This window comes from Cyphellophora attinorum (genome assembly GCF_001299255.1).
Source record: "Cyphellophora attinorum strain CBS 131958 chromosome Unknown Contig1, whole genome shotgun sequence".
Lineage (NCBI taxonomy): Eukaryota > Fungi > Ascomycota > Eurotiomycetes > Chaetothyriales > Cyphellophoraceae > Cyphellophora > Cyphellophora attinorum.
Genome location: NW_017253229.1, coordinates 477,224 through 491,683, shown reverse-complemented (window position 1 = coordinate 491,683; position 14,460 = coordinate 477,224). Strand labels below are relative to the sequence as shown.

Below are 14,460 nucleotides of genomic sequence, written 5' to 3'. Positions count from 1 at the left end.
AAAGGTCGTCGATAGGCAGAATCTACCACCGGAAAGTTTTCTTTCGACATGCAAGGTCCCGTAACATGGACCTATCATGCCATCAAGAGACAACTCAACAAGGACAAGTCAGAGCCCATTGAACAGCGTGAGAAGTCAACTCACAAGGGACGATCATGTTCACACCGATCCGCGACCGAAGCCACCACCACCAGCAAATGCGAAATCTGCATCGCCGAGAAGAGTGCCGCACGGAAGTACAGATGGAAGCTGCTCCTCCTCCTCCTTCCGGGCTTTTTCGTGTCCAGCCTCGACTTGACCGTGGTGGCCACTGCTCTCCCAGCCATAGCCTCACATTTCAGTATGCATCCATCTTGCATAATCGGTCCTTGCTTGATCGACTGCTGACCACCAACTCCACAGACAAGTTTAACGAACTGAACTGGATCGTCACAGCCTTCACCCTAACCTCCTGCGCCTTCATCCCCATTTACGGCCAACTCGCCGACATCTTCGGGCGCTATGTCGCCCTGCAATTCTCAATGGTCACCCTCACTATCGGCAGCATCCTCTGCGCAGCTGCGCCCGCCTGGGGTATCCTTCTCCTTGGCCGTGCCCTCCAAGGCGTTGGGTGCGCGGGCATGAGCAACGTCTCGATGATCATCCTCGCCGATCAGGTTTCCCTGAAAGAACAAGCCAAGATCACCAGCATCTTCCAGTTCCTCAACGGCATCGCTTACTCCACCGGGCCCGTCATTGGAGGATACCTCACGCAAGCCAACTGGCGGTACGTGTTTGCGTTGTGTGCTGGCATGGGCGGCGTATCCATGATTTCGTTTGTCTTCCTCCGCTACGATCTCAAGCCAGGCACGACCGCTCTCTCAAAACCAAGTCTTGGTCCCAAATCTCTCTGCGCTCGCGTCCGGCTGCGCAACCCTCGACATCGGCGGTGCCACCCTCTTTATCGCTGGCGTTGGCCTGATCATCTTGGGCACCGCTTGGGGTGGTTCCTCGTATCCGTGGTCCTCCGCTGGCGTCATCGCGCCCTTGGTCATCGGCTTCCTTCTATGCATCGCCTTCGTCCTCTGGGAACGCGCCCTCGAGCCCAACGGCCTCCTCTCCAAGTCCTTGCCACGCACTGTCCCCATGATCCCCTTCGACCTTTTGACAGACAAAGACATCACCCTAATCTGCATCCTCGCCGCCGCCACCGGCACCGCCATCTACGCCGCATTCTACTTTATCGGGATCTACTTCACCCTCGTCGAAGGCAAACCCAGCGGCGAAGCCGGCCTGCAGTTGCTCTACTACGTCCCTGGCCTCGGCCTAGGCATATACTGGGCGATGTTCGCCTGCAACGTCTACCCCCGCCAGACATTCTTCCCGCTGATCGTGGGCACCGTCATCGAAACAAGCGGGATGGCGGCGCTGACGTACGCCGTCAAGCGCGCGGATCGGACGCTGGTCAATGGGATGATGGCGGTGGCTGGATTCGGGACGGGGTGTCGGTTCATGCCGGAGGGGCTGCACCTGGCGGGGATGTTCAGGAATCGGCTGGCGCCGGTGTATAGCATTGCTCGCTTCGCGCATCCCTTCGGGGGAACTCTGGCGTTGACTGTCATGGGGGCGGTGTTTCAGAACAAGATGGCTAAAGTCTTTGACAGTGTGGGAGGCGACGGAGGCTTCGATATGCACAACACGGCCTCGCTGGACGCGCTGAACGAGCAGAGCGAGGAGGTGCAGAGGGTGGTCCGAGCAGCCGGGGCGGACGCTGTGATGTGGGCTTTTGTGAGTGTGTTGCCGTTCTTAGGGTTGAGTTTGCTGGCGAATTTGGGGCTGGGGAATGTCTGGATCAGTAAGAGGGAGAATGCAAGGAACAGCAGTTCACTCGAGCGGGAGGTAGGGCGTGAGGAGGGTGGCGCTGAATTTGAGGACGGTGTCGTAAACGGCGGGAAGGTGCTCAGCGAAGCCGGCGATTCGAAACGTGCTGAGGGGGCTCGTCATAGGACGGTCATTGAACGTGATGGTCTGCCGGATGTGCTGGCCGGGGTGTATATTTGGGCCATCGCGCGGGGTAGGGTCAGGCAGGAGAGAAGGCCTGGTCCGGCGGAAGACGAGCCTTATCGACGGAGGGGGGTGCGAGTTGATAATGAAGAAGGCTCGATTGAGTCGCTGAAGCCGCGGAGGCTGGCTGAGAGGGAGAAGACGCGTGGAAATAGAGGCGGTGTATAGATACGAAGAGGATCCGCCGCCAAAGTGAATTCATGAGCCTTCCCAGGCGCTATCATTGTCATAACTCCGTCTTGCTAGTCAATACATCGTCTCTTTTCGCATGGGCAGCAGGGTCGAAGAAGCCATCCAGCTCCATGTATTCCGCTGCAAACGCAGCTGTCAACAGCGCCCAATCTTCGACCGTCGGGATATCAAGGTTGTCGCCGTTGTCGTCCATCTTATGCCAGACTCTCGGAAACTGGCCAGGTATGAGGTGCAGGACATGCACGCCTCTGGCGATGAATGGAATATGGTCGTCCTGCATGACGTAGCTCCTGAAGCTCGAGGTCTCTGACTTGTCCGCGTCCGGCAGCCAGGGTGCGCCGGTGGTGCTTTTGAACAAGCCCAGGCCTCGCAGTTTTTGCTCCAGCTTGGCCATGTGGACGTAGGACCAGTGCGAGGTGTGCTGCCAGGAGGGAATGGAGGGATTCTCTGCCGAGCCGAGTAGATCGAGCAGGACGAAGAGCTCGATGTCGTCTAGGTAGCTCTTGAAGGTGCTCATAGCAGGGTGCCTCTTGGTGTCCCACTCCGCAGCGAGTGATCTCGCGCCGTATATGCTGTCTGTGTCTGTCCAACGCTGGAATGCCTCTTCACCGTCCAAGAACAAGACTTGAATTCCTCTGGGCTCCTCGAAATCCAAGTCGAAGTCGTCTGTTTGCATCGAAGTCCATTTCTTGGTCAGCGCAGCATCGATCGCCTTGACGGCATGCATGATCATCGCACATGGTGCGGCCGAGTCGATCGCACCGATGAAGCCCTCCGGCTTGATCAGCGAGTCGTAGTGTGCCACCAGGTTCAAGCGGGCGACATTGCCCGGCCTGGTCCACGGTGGATCTCTCGTGGCAATGAAGTTGACGAAAGGCACCTCTTTGTCCCCATGTACCGGTGTCTTGGACGTCGAATTCTGAAATGTTATAGTCCAGTCTGGCAGCTCTTTCCGGAAGTACTGCACAAAATGGTTTAGAACTTTGAGAGAGCCCTCGGTGCCCGGCACGCGAGGAATCAGTATGGGCGCGAGAATAGAGCCGGTGTGTATATCGAAGTCGCTCTTTTGCGGGTGGGGAAGGCCGTTCTTGAGGGTGTCGTCCGAGAGGGTCGAGTATGCCAGGGCGGTGCACGCCAGCCATAGGCCGGTGCAATACCGCGACAACCTCATGCTATGAAAATTTCAGCCGTGGTCTCGACATCGATACGCCAGCAAAACGACAGCAAATGCTGATCTCATACACCACTTGCAAGTATAGATCAGTTTCAAATCGGCAGGACATTGACATCTCTTCGACTCGGCGGTGTCGGCTAACATTCCTGAATCGGCCACGCGACGTCGATCGCATCTTTGGACTTCTGCTCTGCCCATGAGACGAGTTGCGGGTAAAAAGGCAGCAGCAGCCAGCCTCTCAATGTCACCACCCACCTTCCTGATCCTCGAAGTCCGCGCCGCGTTCCGCTGCTCCGCGCGCCAACATGCTGCCACACGCTTACGCCCCTACAGCACAACAACATCCTTGCTAGCACGACTTCCTCCGCACAAGAGCACCTCGAAACCAAGCCCAAGAACCAAGCTCAGCACGCCGGCACAGCTCGTTTCACCAGCCAAGCAGCCACACCGCGACGATGCCTTCTCGAGCGGCTCCTCCGAGGGCACAAGCACCTCCACGGACCTCATGCCCGCCGATCCACGCCGCACATCTCTCGATACTGGGTCCGCGGTGACCATCCCAACCAAAGTGCTCCCGAAAGCGGAGATCGCTCCCGGCGTGAAGCTCTCGCCTATGCAGCGCCTGCACATTGAGCACTTGACACGACACCCTCCGCAGCCCAAAGCAGAACGAGTATTCAAAAACCACCTGCTCATCTACAACTTGCCGCGAGCGACGGTCGGGTTCATGATCTTCAGCCGCGTTGTGTCCATAGGCGTTTTTCTGTTCTTCACTGCGGTCTGGATACCCGCGTACTATCTCGATATCACGTCGGAGACTTCTACGAGTCAGGTGCCGCTGTATACGCTGCCGCTGATATGGGTCATCTCTGCCGTACCGGTCTTTATGTTGAACCACCTGACTAGAAGCATTGTGACGGAGATCTTCCTGAATTTGAGTGAGAAGGCTCGAAGGAGCCCCACGGCCGCCATGACATACGCTCGTAATCTGCCCAAGGACGCGAGTCTGCAGCTGCGCTTTCTGCGCTGGACGGGCATTCCAGGCTCTATGGAAGTCAAGTTGGCGGAGATTCGGCCCGCTGGTGCTGCCGCTGCAGCACCAGCTACCTCTGGGTCCGTATTGGGGGCCAGCAGGCCAAGCGCAACCAGTGCCACACGCACACTCACATCAAAATTGCCCAATCCCACGGCTTCATCCACTGGCCGCACCAACTGGATCACAAACCTTCGTAACGCCTTCAGCAGACCCGTCAACTTCACCATCCCCATGACGCCGCGTCTAAAGTCAGAATCCTCAATCTGGAAGCCCTCCCTGACAGAGTTCTTCGTGCGGCCCAAGACAGCGGCTGGGAGAGCCGCAAGAGACACTATCCCGGGTTTGTGGGAAGTGGTGTATAAGCGGCTGACGGGCATTGAGGTCAGTGCGGTGGGGAGATGGCGAAGCTGATGTTGATGAGCGAGCTGCAGTGGCACTGGGAGGACACGATCATGGTGATGCTACCTGAGTGACCTATCCACGATATCTAGCTAGCTCCCCAAAGTCGTCCCATTCCACTCCTCGAACACATCTTGCCAATTAGGCACCTCCCAGTCCTGGTTCAGCTCGCTACCGTACAGAAAGTGGTCCCACGTATCCGTGACGTCGTCAGCCACATTAAAAGTTGTGATACTTGGGTCCGCGTCATAGAAGTTGATGGGTGGGAGCATACTGTCGTTGTCCCAACTGGGCGTCGGCTTTGTTGCGTCTGTGAACGTAGGCATGACAGGTTCGACGAGGGTATCGTCGCTGAAGTTGTGGCTGCCTGCTGACGCAGACAATTCGCTCGTGGAGGGTGGCGAGGGCTCGTGGGACTGCGTGTCGGGAAAGATCGAGTGGTAGAGGTCGATGGACTGGGCGTCTACAGCGCTGCCATCTTTATAGGCTTCGGGCGCCTTAAGATCTGTTTGTCGGTTGGCCTTTGGCAGTGGTGGTATCTTCGACTCGATGCGGATGAGACCAAAGTATGGTAGGATAATTGAACGGGATTGTGGTTGCTGATGTGGCTCGGCAGACTGGTCGCTATCGGTCAGGAAACTTTCTAAAGTCTCCACGACCTTCAGACCCTGGCGACTGATGCTCCCTCCCTGTCCGGTGCTTCGGTATCGAAAGATGTCCTTGACATTGTCCAAGACGGCGAAGTCCTCGTCCAGTGATACGATGCTTGGGTATACGCCATGCGTGATCCCCAACAGGATGCCGATGAGCAGCATTGCGGCCGTGACGACGCCTTGAAAATCTTCGCAGCTGCAGATGTATACCGACAGGCCAGGCGTGCCACGAAGCAGACAGAAAACCTTCAGCATCTCCCTACAGCCCTGCAGACACAGGTTTCGAGAAGAGCTCTGGTACTCCCACTCGCTGTCAGCTTGTAGCATGTGCGGGAGATGCAAGAAAGCTTGGATTTCCCAAAACCACATCTGGGCCATCAAGTGCTCGTGAGCTAGTTGACTAGGGCTTTTGACGTGTTCGTCGGCGTCCCACCATTCGTTGGGCATCGCAGCCGCACAGGAAGCCATTTCCGTGGCCATGGCACAGGTGAAGCTGGGGTCCGAGGTCTGACCTTGCGCGTTCTGCTCGTTGATTTTGCCTGCGGCGACGGCTGTGATGCGGCGGAGGGCGCGCATCTTGGTGTCGATGTTCATTTCGGGATCGAACAGTGTCTCCTTCGCGAGAATATCGGTAAAGGACTTGTCACGAGCGTGTGGGAAGCCGAGGATAAGGGACATGAAGTGATCAAGCTCATATATGCCACCGACCCAGCGTTGTCGGTAGATCAAGTCATCGGTCGGGGCGGTCGATTCGTTCTCGAAGTTCAGGTGTTGAGACAGGAGGATGGCGTGGCGAGTCCGAAGCCAGGACTTACGAAGCTGGTCACCCTCGGCATGTGTTTTGGCGCGTTGAAGAGCGAGGAGTATGCCTGCCTGTCCTTTGTGTTGACGGCTGAGGACGACTTGATCGATCGCAGTGACGATCCTGTCGTATAATTGTAGTGGCGAGGCTGATAGTGTGAGGGTGATATCATCGATACCGGGACGTATCCGGTGAAGTGACATCGCGATGCAGATCAAGCCCGTCGCATATACCACAGGGTCACTCGATTCGAGTCGCTCTTGAACGAAGGATCGGACTGTTGGGTCAACTCCCCCAGCGCGAAGCACCCACTGCTGGTCTCGCCATGAGATCCACCATTCACATGCTACATCGACGACGTCTAGAATATCAGGGTCGTGCGCAATAGTCGACTTCAACTTATCGAGGTCTGACATGTCCTTATCCGCAAAGTGTATCGTCGTAGTAGTCTCCACTTGTGGACCGTCCGCTATGTCGCTTCGCGTGATCTTGTACTTGTTAGCTCTTCTTGCACCAGAGCATCGCCCATCGCAGAATATTGGACTTACAACCTCGTTATTGAACAACCTGAAAAGCGGACTGGCTGTGCTCGCATGCTCTGTAAGCTCCGTGCCGTCCACGAGACTGTTTTGCACGCGCTCAAAGGAACAGCCATTCTCGTCTCGTTGGGCAATAATTGCTTGCTCGCTTTGAATCTTTGCTAGCCTTTCGACCATTGACTCAATTCGCTTGACTTTGACCTTCAACAACGAATCCGACTTTGCAACCCTTGCTGGGTCTATGATGTAGCCTTGCGCTATGCATTGCCGAGTATACTTCGTGCACTCGTTGCAAATCGTGGCCGATGCTGAGGTCCACGTGCACTTTATCTTCCGCCGGCGACCTGAGAAGTCATGATGAGGATCACGAAACGCAATGAAAAGTACTCACATTCGCGACATGAGCGCGTGCCCCTTCGCATTGGTTTGAGACTATCATCTCCGGCAGGAGCCATGGCTGGACTCAATACTGAACAGTGGCAAGAGCGCGATTAGTACGTAAGCAAAGCAAGAACCAGAACGAGGCGAGTTCATCACAACGCGCAGTGTCGGAATTTGCGCAACGCTGGCTCACGGTCTTAGCGATTCAATGCTGCTTAGTGCGCAAACCGACTATTTGGTAAGAATCAGAATGGCTGCACAAACTCGCATGGATGAGATGAACACTTGGGCATTGGTGATTTCAAGTAGGAAGCCTCGTCGAGAGGCGCAAGGCTGAGCTATTCAAAAGTGGATCTATCTGAACCTTCAAGTTCAGACGAAAGTTGTTTTCCATTGCTTGAATCTCTGCATCGTCATAGTACATCACGTTCTTTTGGCCCACTAGCTCTTCATTTCGTTTCTTGTACTGTATTGCGCGTTTATCACTTTCTGGTCTTTTGATGTTGCTGCAGCAGTCCGCGTTCAGGAGTGCTCGGAGTCGACCCGGGGCATGGATCTGTCCGAGTTGTGTTGAACGGTCTCGAAGGTCTGCGTCTGACCCTGTGGCATCGGGTTCGACGATCAGGACACCAGAATTTGGCCGTCTCAGGTGGAGGCGAGATCAGCCAGGCGTCGCAAATGTGCATCAGCAACGGAGATGGATCACCAGAAATCACCTCCAGAATATGAAGGCAGCGGAGGCCGATTGGCAGAAGCGTCGCAAGGATATCAAAAATGGCCTGAAGAAAAGTGTCGTCGATGTCTTGGAGGAACGGGGACTCTTGCATCAGATCGTTGGGTAAGTTCTGATCCCTACAGTACGTTCTATCCGTGATCGAAGTTAATCTACGGCAGTACGCGTGAAGATCTGAAGAAGCTACTCGACTCCCGCCGGGTGGGTGTCTACTGCGGTGTCGACCCGACTGCCCCCAGTCTACATGTCGGCCACATGATCCCGTTTATGGCACTCTCCTGGATGTATGTCCACGGCTACAGCGTAACTTTTCTTCTCGGAGGCGCGACTGGCAGGATCGGAGACCCAGAAGGTAGGCTTAGCGCTCGACCCACCATGGGGAAGCTCGAGCATAGTGCAAATGTTGCGATCATGCACACACAGCTCAAGCGGTTTGGGGAGCTGATGGAACGCTATGCGGGGCGGAGGGGTTGGACGCACGAGTGGGCATGGCGAAGATCTCTGGTCAATAACTCGCGCTGGTACGAGAAGTTGACCTGGCGCGAGATGCTGATCACAATGGGACGGTATGTCCGCATAGGTCCCATGCTTGGACGGGATAGTGTCAAGAACCGACTCGAACACGGTGACGGCATGAGCTTTGCTGAATTTGCCTATCCACTTATGCAAGGATGGGACTGGTGGCAGATGTTCAAGACCGGTACGCAGGTCCAGATTGGTGGTGCAGATCAATTCGGCAACATTCTTCAGGGCGCGGAAGCGGTCAAATTGACGGCGAAGAAAGATGTCCCTTGGATGGAGAAGATGGATAAGCTGTTCAAAGAGGAACCAGAGCGCAATCAGGATGACGTGACGGAGTGGCCCATGGGATTTACAACGCCGCTGTTGACCACAACGAGTGGTGAGAAATTCGGCAAGAGCGCAGGTAACGCTGTTTGGCTCAATGAAGACATGACGAGTCATTTTGACCTCTATCAGGTGAGAGTGGAATGTTCCTGTGCAAGATGATCATGGCTGACATGTCCAAAGTTCTGGCTTCGTACAGCAGACGCCGACGTCGAAAAGTATCTGAAGATGTTCACCTTCCTGCCGATCCCAGAGATCGAAGCTGTCATGGTCGAACACCGGCAGAACGAGTCGAAACGAGTTGCACAACACAAACTTGCCAAGGAATTTGTCGAGTTGATCCATGGTCTTGAAGCGTCCCAGGTTGCAGAAAGTCAACATCGAAACTTATTCAACAAGAACATGACGATGGCCCAGCTGGTAGAGCAGTCTGAGCAGAGACAAGCGAAGATCGAGCCGCACCCATCGGTGAGCACAAATGGGCCACCTCAAGATATTGAGAAGTACGGAAGGACAAAGATGGTGCTCCCACGGTCTGCGGTCATTGGCCGGCCAATGTCGAACGTCCTTTGGTCAGCAGGTTTCGCTCAATCCAAGAGCGAGGCTCAGCGCTTGATCAATGCAAAAGGCGCATATATTGCAGGCCGCAAAGAAGCCAAAGGTGAGGAGACTGGTCCTGGCGACTCTCTGGCGTACGTCCCGATCACAAGCCCGCTCTACGACGCGTGGAAGCATTTCGTGATTGACGAGCGTCTCTTCGTACTGCGAAGTGGCAAATGGCGGATCAAGGTCATCGAGATCATACCGGATGCCGAATTCATCGCACGGGGCCTGAAATGCCCAGGATTCGACGGTACAGCAGCAGCACTTAAAGACGAGCAGGCACATCTATCTCCAGCGAATCCGAAAGATGATCAACGCAGACGCAGCACAGATCTGACCAGCATTGAGCGGACACCAGACCAGGAAGGGTGGACTGGTGTCGGATCTCCAGGAACAGGCGGTAGGAAACGTCAAAAAGTTGAACAGTTCTTGCGAGACACGGGCAAGTTGCCAGTACGCCTGAAGCTGCGATCAAGGCGCTGGGGGAGCCCGGGAGAGGACGATCGGGCGTGATCTTTCGAGGAGGTCGCCATGCGGGACCGGTCCGGTCGCAACAAGGGTGACATGCATAGAAGATCAGGCGAATGGGAGTGTAGATAGTGTCACAACAGTGTATAGCTAATAGCATTTGACGAGTGCGAGGTTGGATCTTAGTGGGACCATATAGACAAGGGATATAGTAGGTGCCTCGGATAGAAGCCGCATCCTATGCTCAGGACTGAATCAAGACCACCGTAGCAGGCCCAGGTGAACGTAGATGTGGTAGTACTGTCGAGTCGCACCGAAGGACTCCAGGGCTCACCGATGACTCGGAGCCGCAAGGAGTGTGGGGAAGGAAGGAACACCTTCGGCAGGGACGCGCCCTGCATTTTGGACCGCGTCACGCGTTTTGGGGATCCAAAAGTTCGAAGGTTGCACCTCGATATTGACGCCCACCGTTTTTCACGCCTCACTTTCTTCTCATCTGCGAGCTGATTGGAGCAGTCGTTGCGTTCACCATGCCGCCCAAGAAAGCTGCAGCAATCAGCACTCCAGGGCCACCACCTTTGAAGAAAGGTGCCTCTGGGAGTGGACAGAAGACGCTGCTCGGCTTCTTTTCGAAAACACCGTCTACCGGTCCCTCGACTCAGAGGAGTCTGCCAGAACGCAGCTCACCTCGCAAGAATCTCAGCAACAAGTACGCCGCACCTGTACGAGGATCTCAGCTCACGCCTCAGCCAAGCAGTGACGCAGTCGTCCCTGAAGAAGACGAAGTCGAAGAGTCCGTCACAGTGCAGGCAAGCTGCTCCGCCGTTGCCAAAGTTGGCCTGCCCTCTCCAGTCTCAGCTGACGAGGCGCAGACTAATGGAGCCAATGACACGGAGCAGGCGATCCTTGGGCAGATCACACCTTCCCGCAAGGCAAAGAAGAAGATCAACTATGTTGAGAGCGACGATAGTGACGATGACGTTTTCAAACCGAGACCTAGAGCTAGAGCGCGAGACGAGAAGCAGCCGCCTGTGAAGCGGAGGAAGGTGTCCGAGAGTGCGGACGAGGATGTCTACGAGCAAGCAGATGACGCTGCGGAGGACGATGATGATGGTAAGGTCTAAGATACGGTCTATTGACGAGGTATTGATCTTGAGCAGATATCGACGATTTCGTTGTTCCTGACGAGTCCGACGACGATGTGAAACCAGCCAAGCGTAAGAAAGCCAGCAAGTCTGGGAAAGGAGCAAAGTCCGAGGGCTCATCAACGCATCTCACTGTGCCTAAGATCAAAAGCGATGACGAAGAGGATGTTGACATGGACCTCGAGGCATCGACGGCAGCTCAGTGGGCCTACGACCCGGACAATCCACAGCCGCTCCGAGCAAGGCCGGTCAATCTGCCCTCGAAGAAATCCGATCAGGATAGGAAGCAGAAGGCTCGTTCTGAACCTGAGAAACGGCATGCTTGGCTCGCGGACATCATGGATATCGATAGGAACAAACCTGGCTCTCCAGACTACGACCCAAGGACTCTGTATATCCCACCGAACGCTTGGAGAGACTTCTCTGCGTTCGAGACACAATACTGGGAGATCAAGCAGAAATGGTGGGACACGATTGTGTTCTTCAAGAAGGGCAAGTTCTACGAGCTGTACGAGAAAGACGCCACCATCGGTCACCAACTCTTCGATCTCAAGCTCACTGATCGAGTCAACATGAGAATGGTGGGCGTGCCTGAGTCGAGTCTGGACCACTGGGCTGCTCAATTCGTGGCAAAAGGCTACAAAATTGCTCGTGTCGATCAGCAAGAGACAGCATTAGGTAAGGAGATGCGAGAGCGCGACGACGAGAAGCCTAAGCCGAAAGTTCAGAAGAAGACCGACAAAGTCATCAAGCGTGAGCTCGCGTGCGTTTTGACTGCCGGAACGCTAGTTGATGGCACAATGCTTCAAAGTGATATGTCCACGTTCTGTGTGGCTATCAAAGAGTCAGAGATCAACGACTTGCCAGCATTTGGCATCTCGTTTGTCGACACTTCGACGAGCCAGTTCCACATTGCTCAATGGATCGACGACGCAAGTCTGACCAAGTTTGAGACCTTCATAGCTCAAACACGGCCTCAAGAGCTGCTTATGGAGAAAGGCTGTGTGTCCGTCAAGGCCATGCGAATCCTGAAGAACAACACAGGACCGACTACCATCTGGAACTACTTGAAGCCAGGCAAGGAATTCTGGGAAGCTCACATCACTGCCAAGGAAATCGAAGCCAACGACTACTTCACAGACGCATGGCCAGCTGCTCTTGAGGAGGCGAAAGACCAAGATCTTTTGATGTCTTCACTTGGTGCACTCATCCACTACCTGCGACTTCTGAAGATCGAAAAGGATCAGATCACTGTTGGTAACTTCGTCCGCTACGATCCTATAAGGAAAGCTTCGACCCTTGTTCTCGACGGTCAGACTCTCATCAATCTCGAGATCTTCAACAACACTTTCGATGGTGGTGTTGACGGTACCTTGTTTCAGCTGCTAAACCGTTGCATAACACCCTTCGGCAAGCGCATGCTCAAGCAATGGGTTTCTCATCCACTGATGGACATCACGAAGATCAATGCCCGACTGGATGCGGTCGATTCACTCAATGCTGACACCAAGGTCACAGATCGCTTCACCTCCCAGATGACCAAGATGCCTGATCTAGAGCGTTTGATCTCCAGGGTACATGCCAAAAAGTTGAGCGCTGAGGATTTTGTTCGAGTGCTTGACGGGTTCGAGCAGATTGATCATACGATGTCACTCCTGAAGGACTCCGGCGGTGGCAAGAATGGTGAAGGCGTCATTGAACAACTCATTTCTGCAATGCCAGAGCTCGGCCCTCGGCTCGAGTACTGGTCGACTGCCTTTGATCGCAAAAAGGCCCGAGACCACGGCGTCTTGGTGCCAGAGCGCGGCATCGAGCCAGATTTCGATGAGTCTCAAGACTACATCGAAGAGATACAGAAGAAGCTGAATAACATACTTGAGAAACAGAGGAAGGACCTTGGCTCCAAATCGATTCACTACAGAGATGTAGGCAAGGAGATCTATCAACTCGAGGTACCAGTTAAGATCAAGGTGCCGAAACACTGGGACCAAATGTCAGCCACACAGGCAGTCAAGCGCTACTATTTTCCTGAGCTTAAGGTTCTTGTTCGAAAGCTGCAGGAGGCTCAGGAAACGCACGCTCAGATCGTTGGGCAGGTCAAGGACCGCTTCTGCGAACGATTCGCCGAGCACTACGAGATCTGGCTTGCATCGACTCGGATTATTGCTCAGCTCGACTGCCTCATCTCGCTAGCAAAGGCTTCACAAAGTCTCGGTCAGCCATCCTGCCGCCCTGAATTTGTCGAGGACGAACGCTCGGTCATGGAACTTATCGACCTCCGCCACCCCTGCATCATCGATAATGTCGACGATTTCATCCCCAACGACATCGTTCTCGGCGGCAACACTACCAACATGACGCTGCTGACGGGCGCCAACGCAGCCGGCAAGTCCACTGTCCTCCGCATGACCTGCATCGCAACCATCATGGCCCAAGTCGGCTGCTACCTCCCCTGCACCTCAGCCCGCCTCACACCCGTCGACCGCATCATGTCTCGTTTGGGCGCCCAAGATCACATCTTTGCCAATCAGTCGACCTTTTTCGTTGAACTCGCCGAGACTAAAAAGATCCTTACTGAAGCCACCTCCCGCAGCCTCGTGATTCTAGACGAGTTGGGCCGCGGCACATCTTCGCACGACGCGTCGCGGTCGCGCAGGCCGTGCTGCATCACCTCGCCAGCCAAGTTGGGTGCTTGGGTTTCTTCGCCACGCATTATCACAGTCTAGCTGCCGAATTTGCATACAGCAAGGAAGTGGTGACGAAGCGGATGAAAATCTTGGTGGATGAAGAGGAGAAGAGGGTTACATTTCTATACAAGCTGGAGGAAGGGGTCAGTGAGGGCAGCTTTGGCATGCATTGTGCGGGTATGTGTGGGATCCCGAGACGGGTGATTGCGCGGGCGGAGGAGACGGCGGAGGCGTGGGAGACGACGAGTCGGTTGGGACAGAAGCTGATGGGGAAGAAAGTGAAGGTCGATACTGATGGAGCAGTGGGAGAAAAGATGGTCGTTGGTGAGGTGCCGTTGGGGGTTGTCAGTGACATGGCGGCTATCATGCGAGATGGCGATGATGAAGAGGGAGCTATGAACGCTGAGGAGCAGGAGCGTCTGCTGAAAGGGTTGATGGGCGCTATTGACCGGCTGTGAGCTGCCCAAGCCAGGACTGTGTGTCGAGGCATGCGACATCTCGAGGTGCGCGGCGCGGGGACCGCAGACGAAAAGATCGCGCCACGGCGAAAAGCGGGAGCCAGATTTCGAGACGGTGTGTGGGTGACGGAAAAGCACAATATATGTTTCGATTCCTGTATCAATATCTGTCGGGTTGCAGCAAAGCGAAGCGAAGCGAATGGCGGCGAGCTGCCAGATGAGAGGCCGATGGATTACATTGAGGCCGGAACAGATGTACTATCCTAGATTCCAGCCCGTCGGTTCAGCTTGACGACTATGA

At 55.0% G+C, this 14,460-nt stretch overlaps 6 protein-coding genes across 6 annotated transcripts; 4 read left to right on the top strand and 2 right to left on the bottom strand.

The window, feature by feature from the left end:
• Positions 1-48: 48 nt before the first annotated feature.
• Positions 49-2,211, top strand: AB675_413 (putative MFS-type transporter YusP; the record flags this gene model as incomplete). The annotated part of the gene is made up of 3 exons (XM_018144256.1): positions 49-340; positions 403-800; positions 847-2,211. 3 exons carry the CDS (start codon positions 49-51, stop codon positions 2,209-2,211), a joined length of 2,055 nt encoding a protein of 684 aa, XP_018005503.1.
• A 58-nt stretch (positions 2,212-2,269) lies between these two features.
• Positions 2,270-3,406, bottom strand: AB675_412 (Glutaminyl-peptide cyclotransferase; the record flags this gene model as incomplete). Its single annotated transcript, XM_018144245.1, has 1 exon — positions 2,270-3,406. One exon carries the CDS (start codon positions 3,404-3,406, stop codon positions 2,270-2,272), a length of 1,137 nt encoding a protein of 378 aa, XP_018005777.1.
• A 244-nt stretch (positions 3,407-3,650) lies between these two features.
• Positions 3,651-4,856, top strand: AB675_411 (uncharacterized protein; the record flags this gene model as incomplete). The annotated part of the gene is made up of 1 exon (XM_018144235.1): positions 3,651-4,856. The coding sequence occupies one exon, from the start codon at positions 3,651-3,653 to the stop codon at positions 4,854-4,856; it is 1,206 nt and encodes a 401-aa protein (XP_018005772.1).
• An 80-nt stretch (positions 4,857-4,936) lies between these two features.
• AB675_410 (uncharacterized protein) lies at positions 4,937-7,293 on the bottom strand (the record flags this gene model as incomplete). The annotated part of the gene is made up of 3 exons (XM_018144225.1): positions 4,937-6,787; positions 6,848-7,095; positions 7,230-7,293. The coding sequence occupies 3 exons, from the start codon at positions 7,291-7,293 to the stop codon at positions 4,937-4,939; spliced, it is 2,163 nt and encodes a 720-aa protein (XP_018006066.1).
• Positions 7,294-7,944: 651 nt separating this feature from the next.
• On the top strand, positions 7,945-9,914 carry AB675_409 (Tyrosine--tRNA ligase, mitochondrial; the record flags this gene model as incomplete). The annotated part of the gene is made up of 3 exons (XM_018144214.1): positions 7,945-8,057; positions 8,114-8,930; positions 8,982-9,914. 3 exons carry the CDS (start codon positions 7,945-7,947, stop codon positions 9,912-9,914), a joined length of 1,863 nt encoding a protein of 620 aa, XP_018005615.1.
• A 485-nt stretch (positions 9,915-10,399) lies between these two features.
• AB675_408 (DNA mismatch repair protein msh6) lies at positions 10,400-14,159 on the top strand (the record flags this gene model as incomplete). The annotated part of the gene is made up of 3 exons (XM_018144203.1): positions 10,400-10,982; positions 11,030-13,655; positions 13,694-14,159. The coding sequence occupies 3 exons, from the start codon at positions 10,400-10,402 to the stop codon at positions 14,157-14,159; spliced, it is 3,675 nt and encodes a 1,224-aa protein (XP_018005493.1).
• Positions 14,160-14,460: the final 301 nt, after the last annotated feature.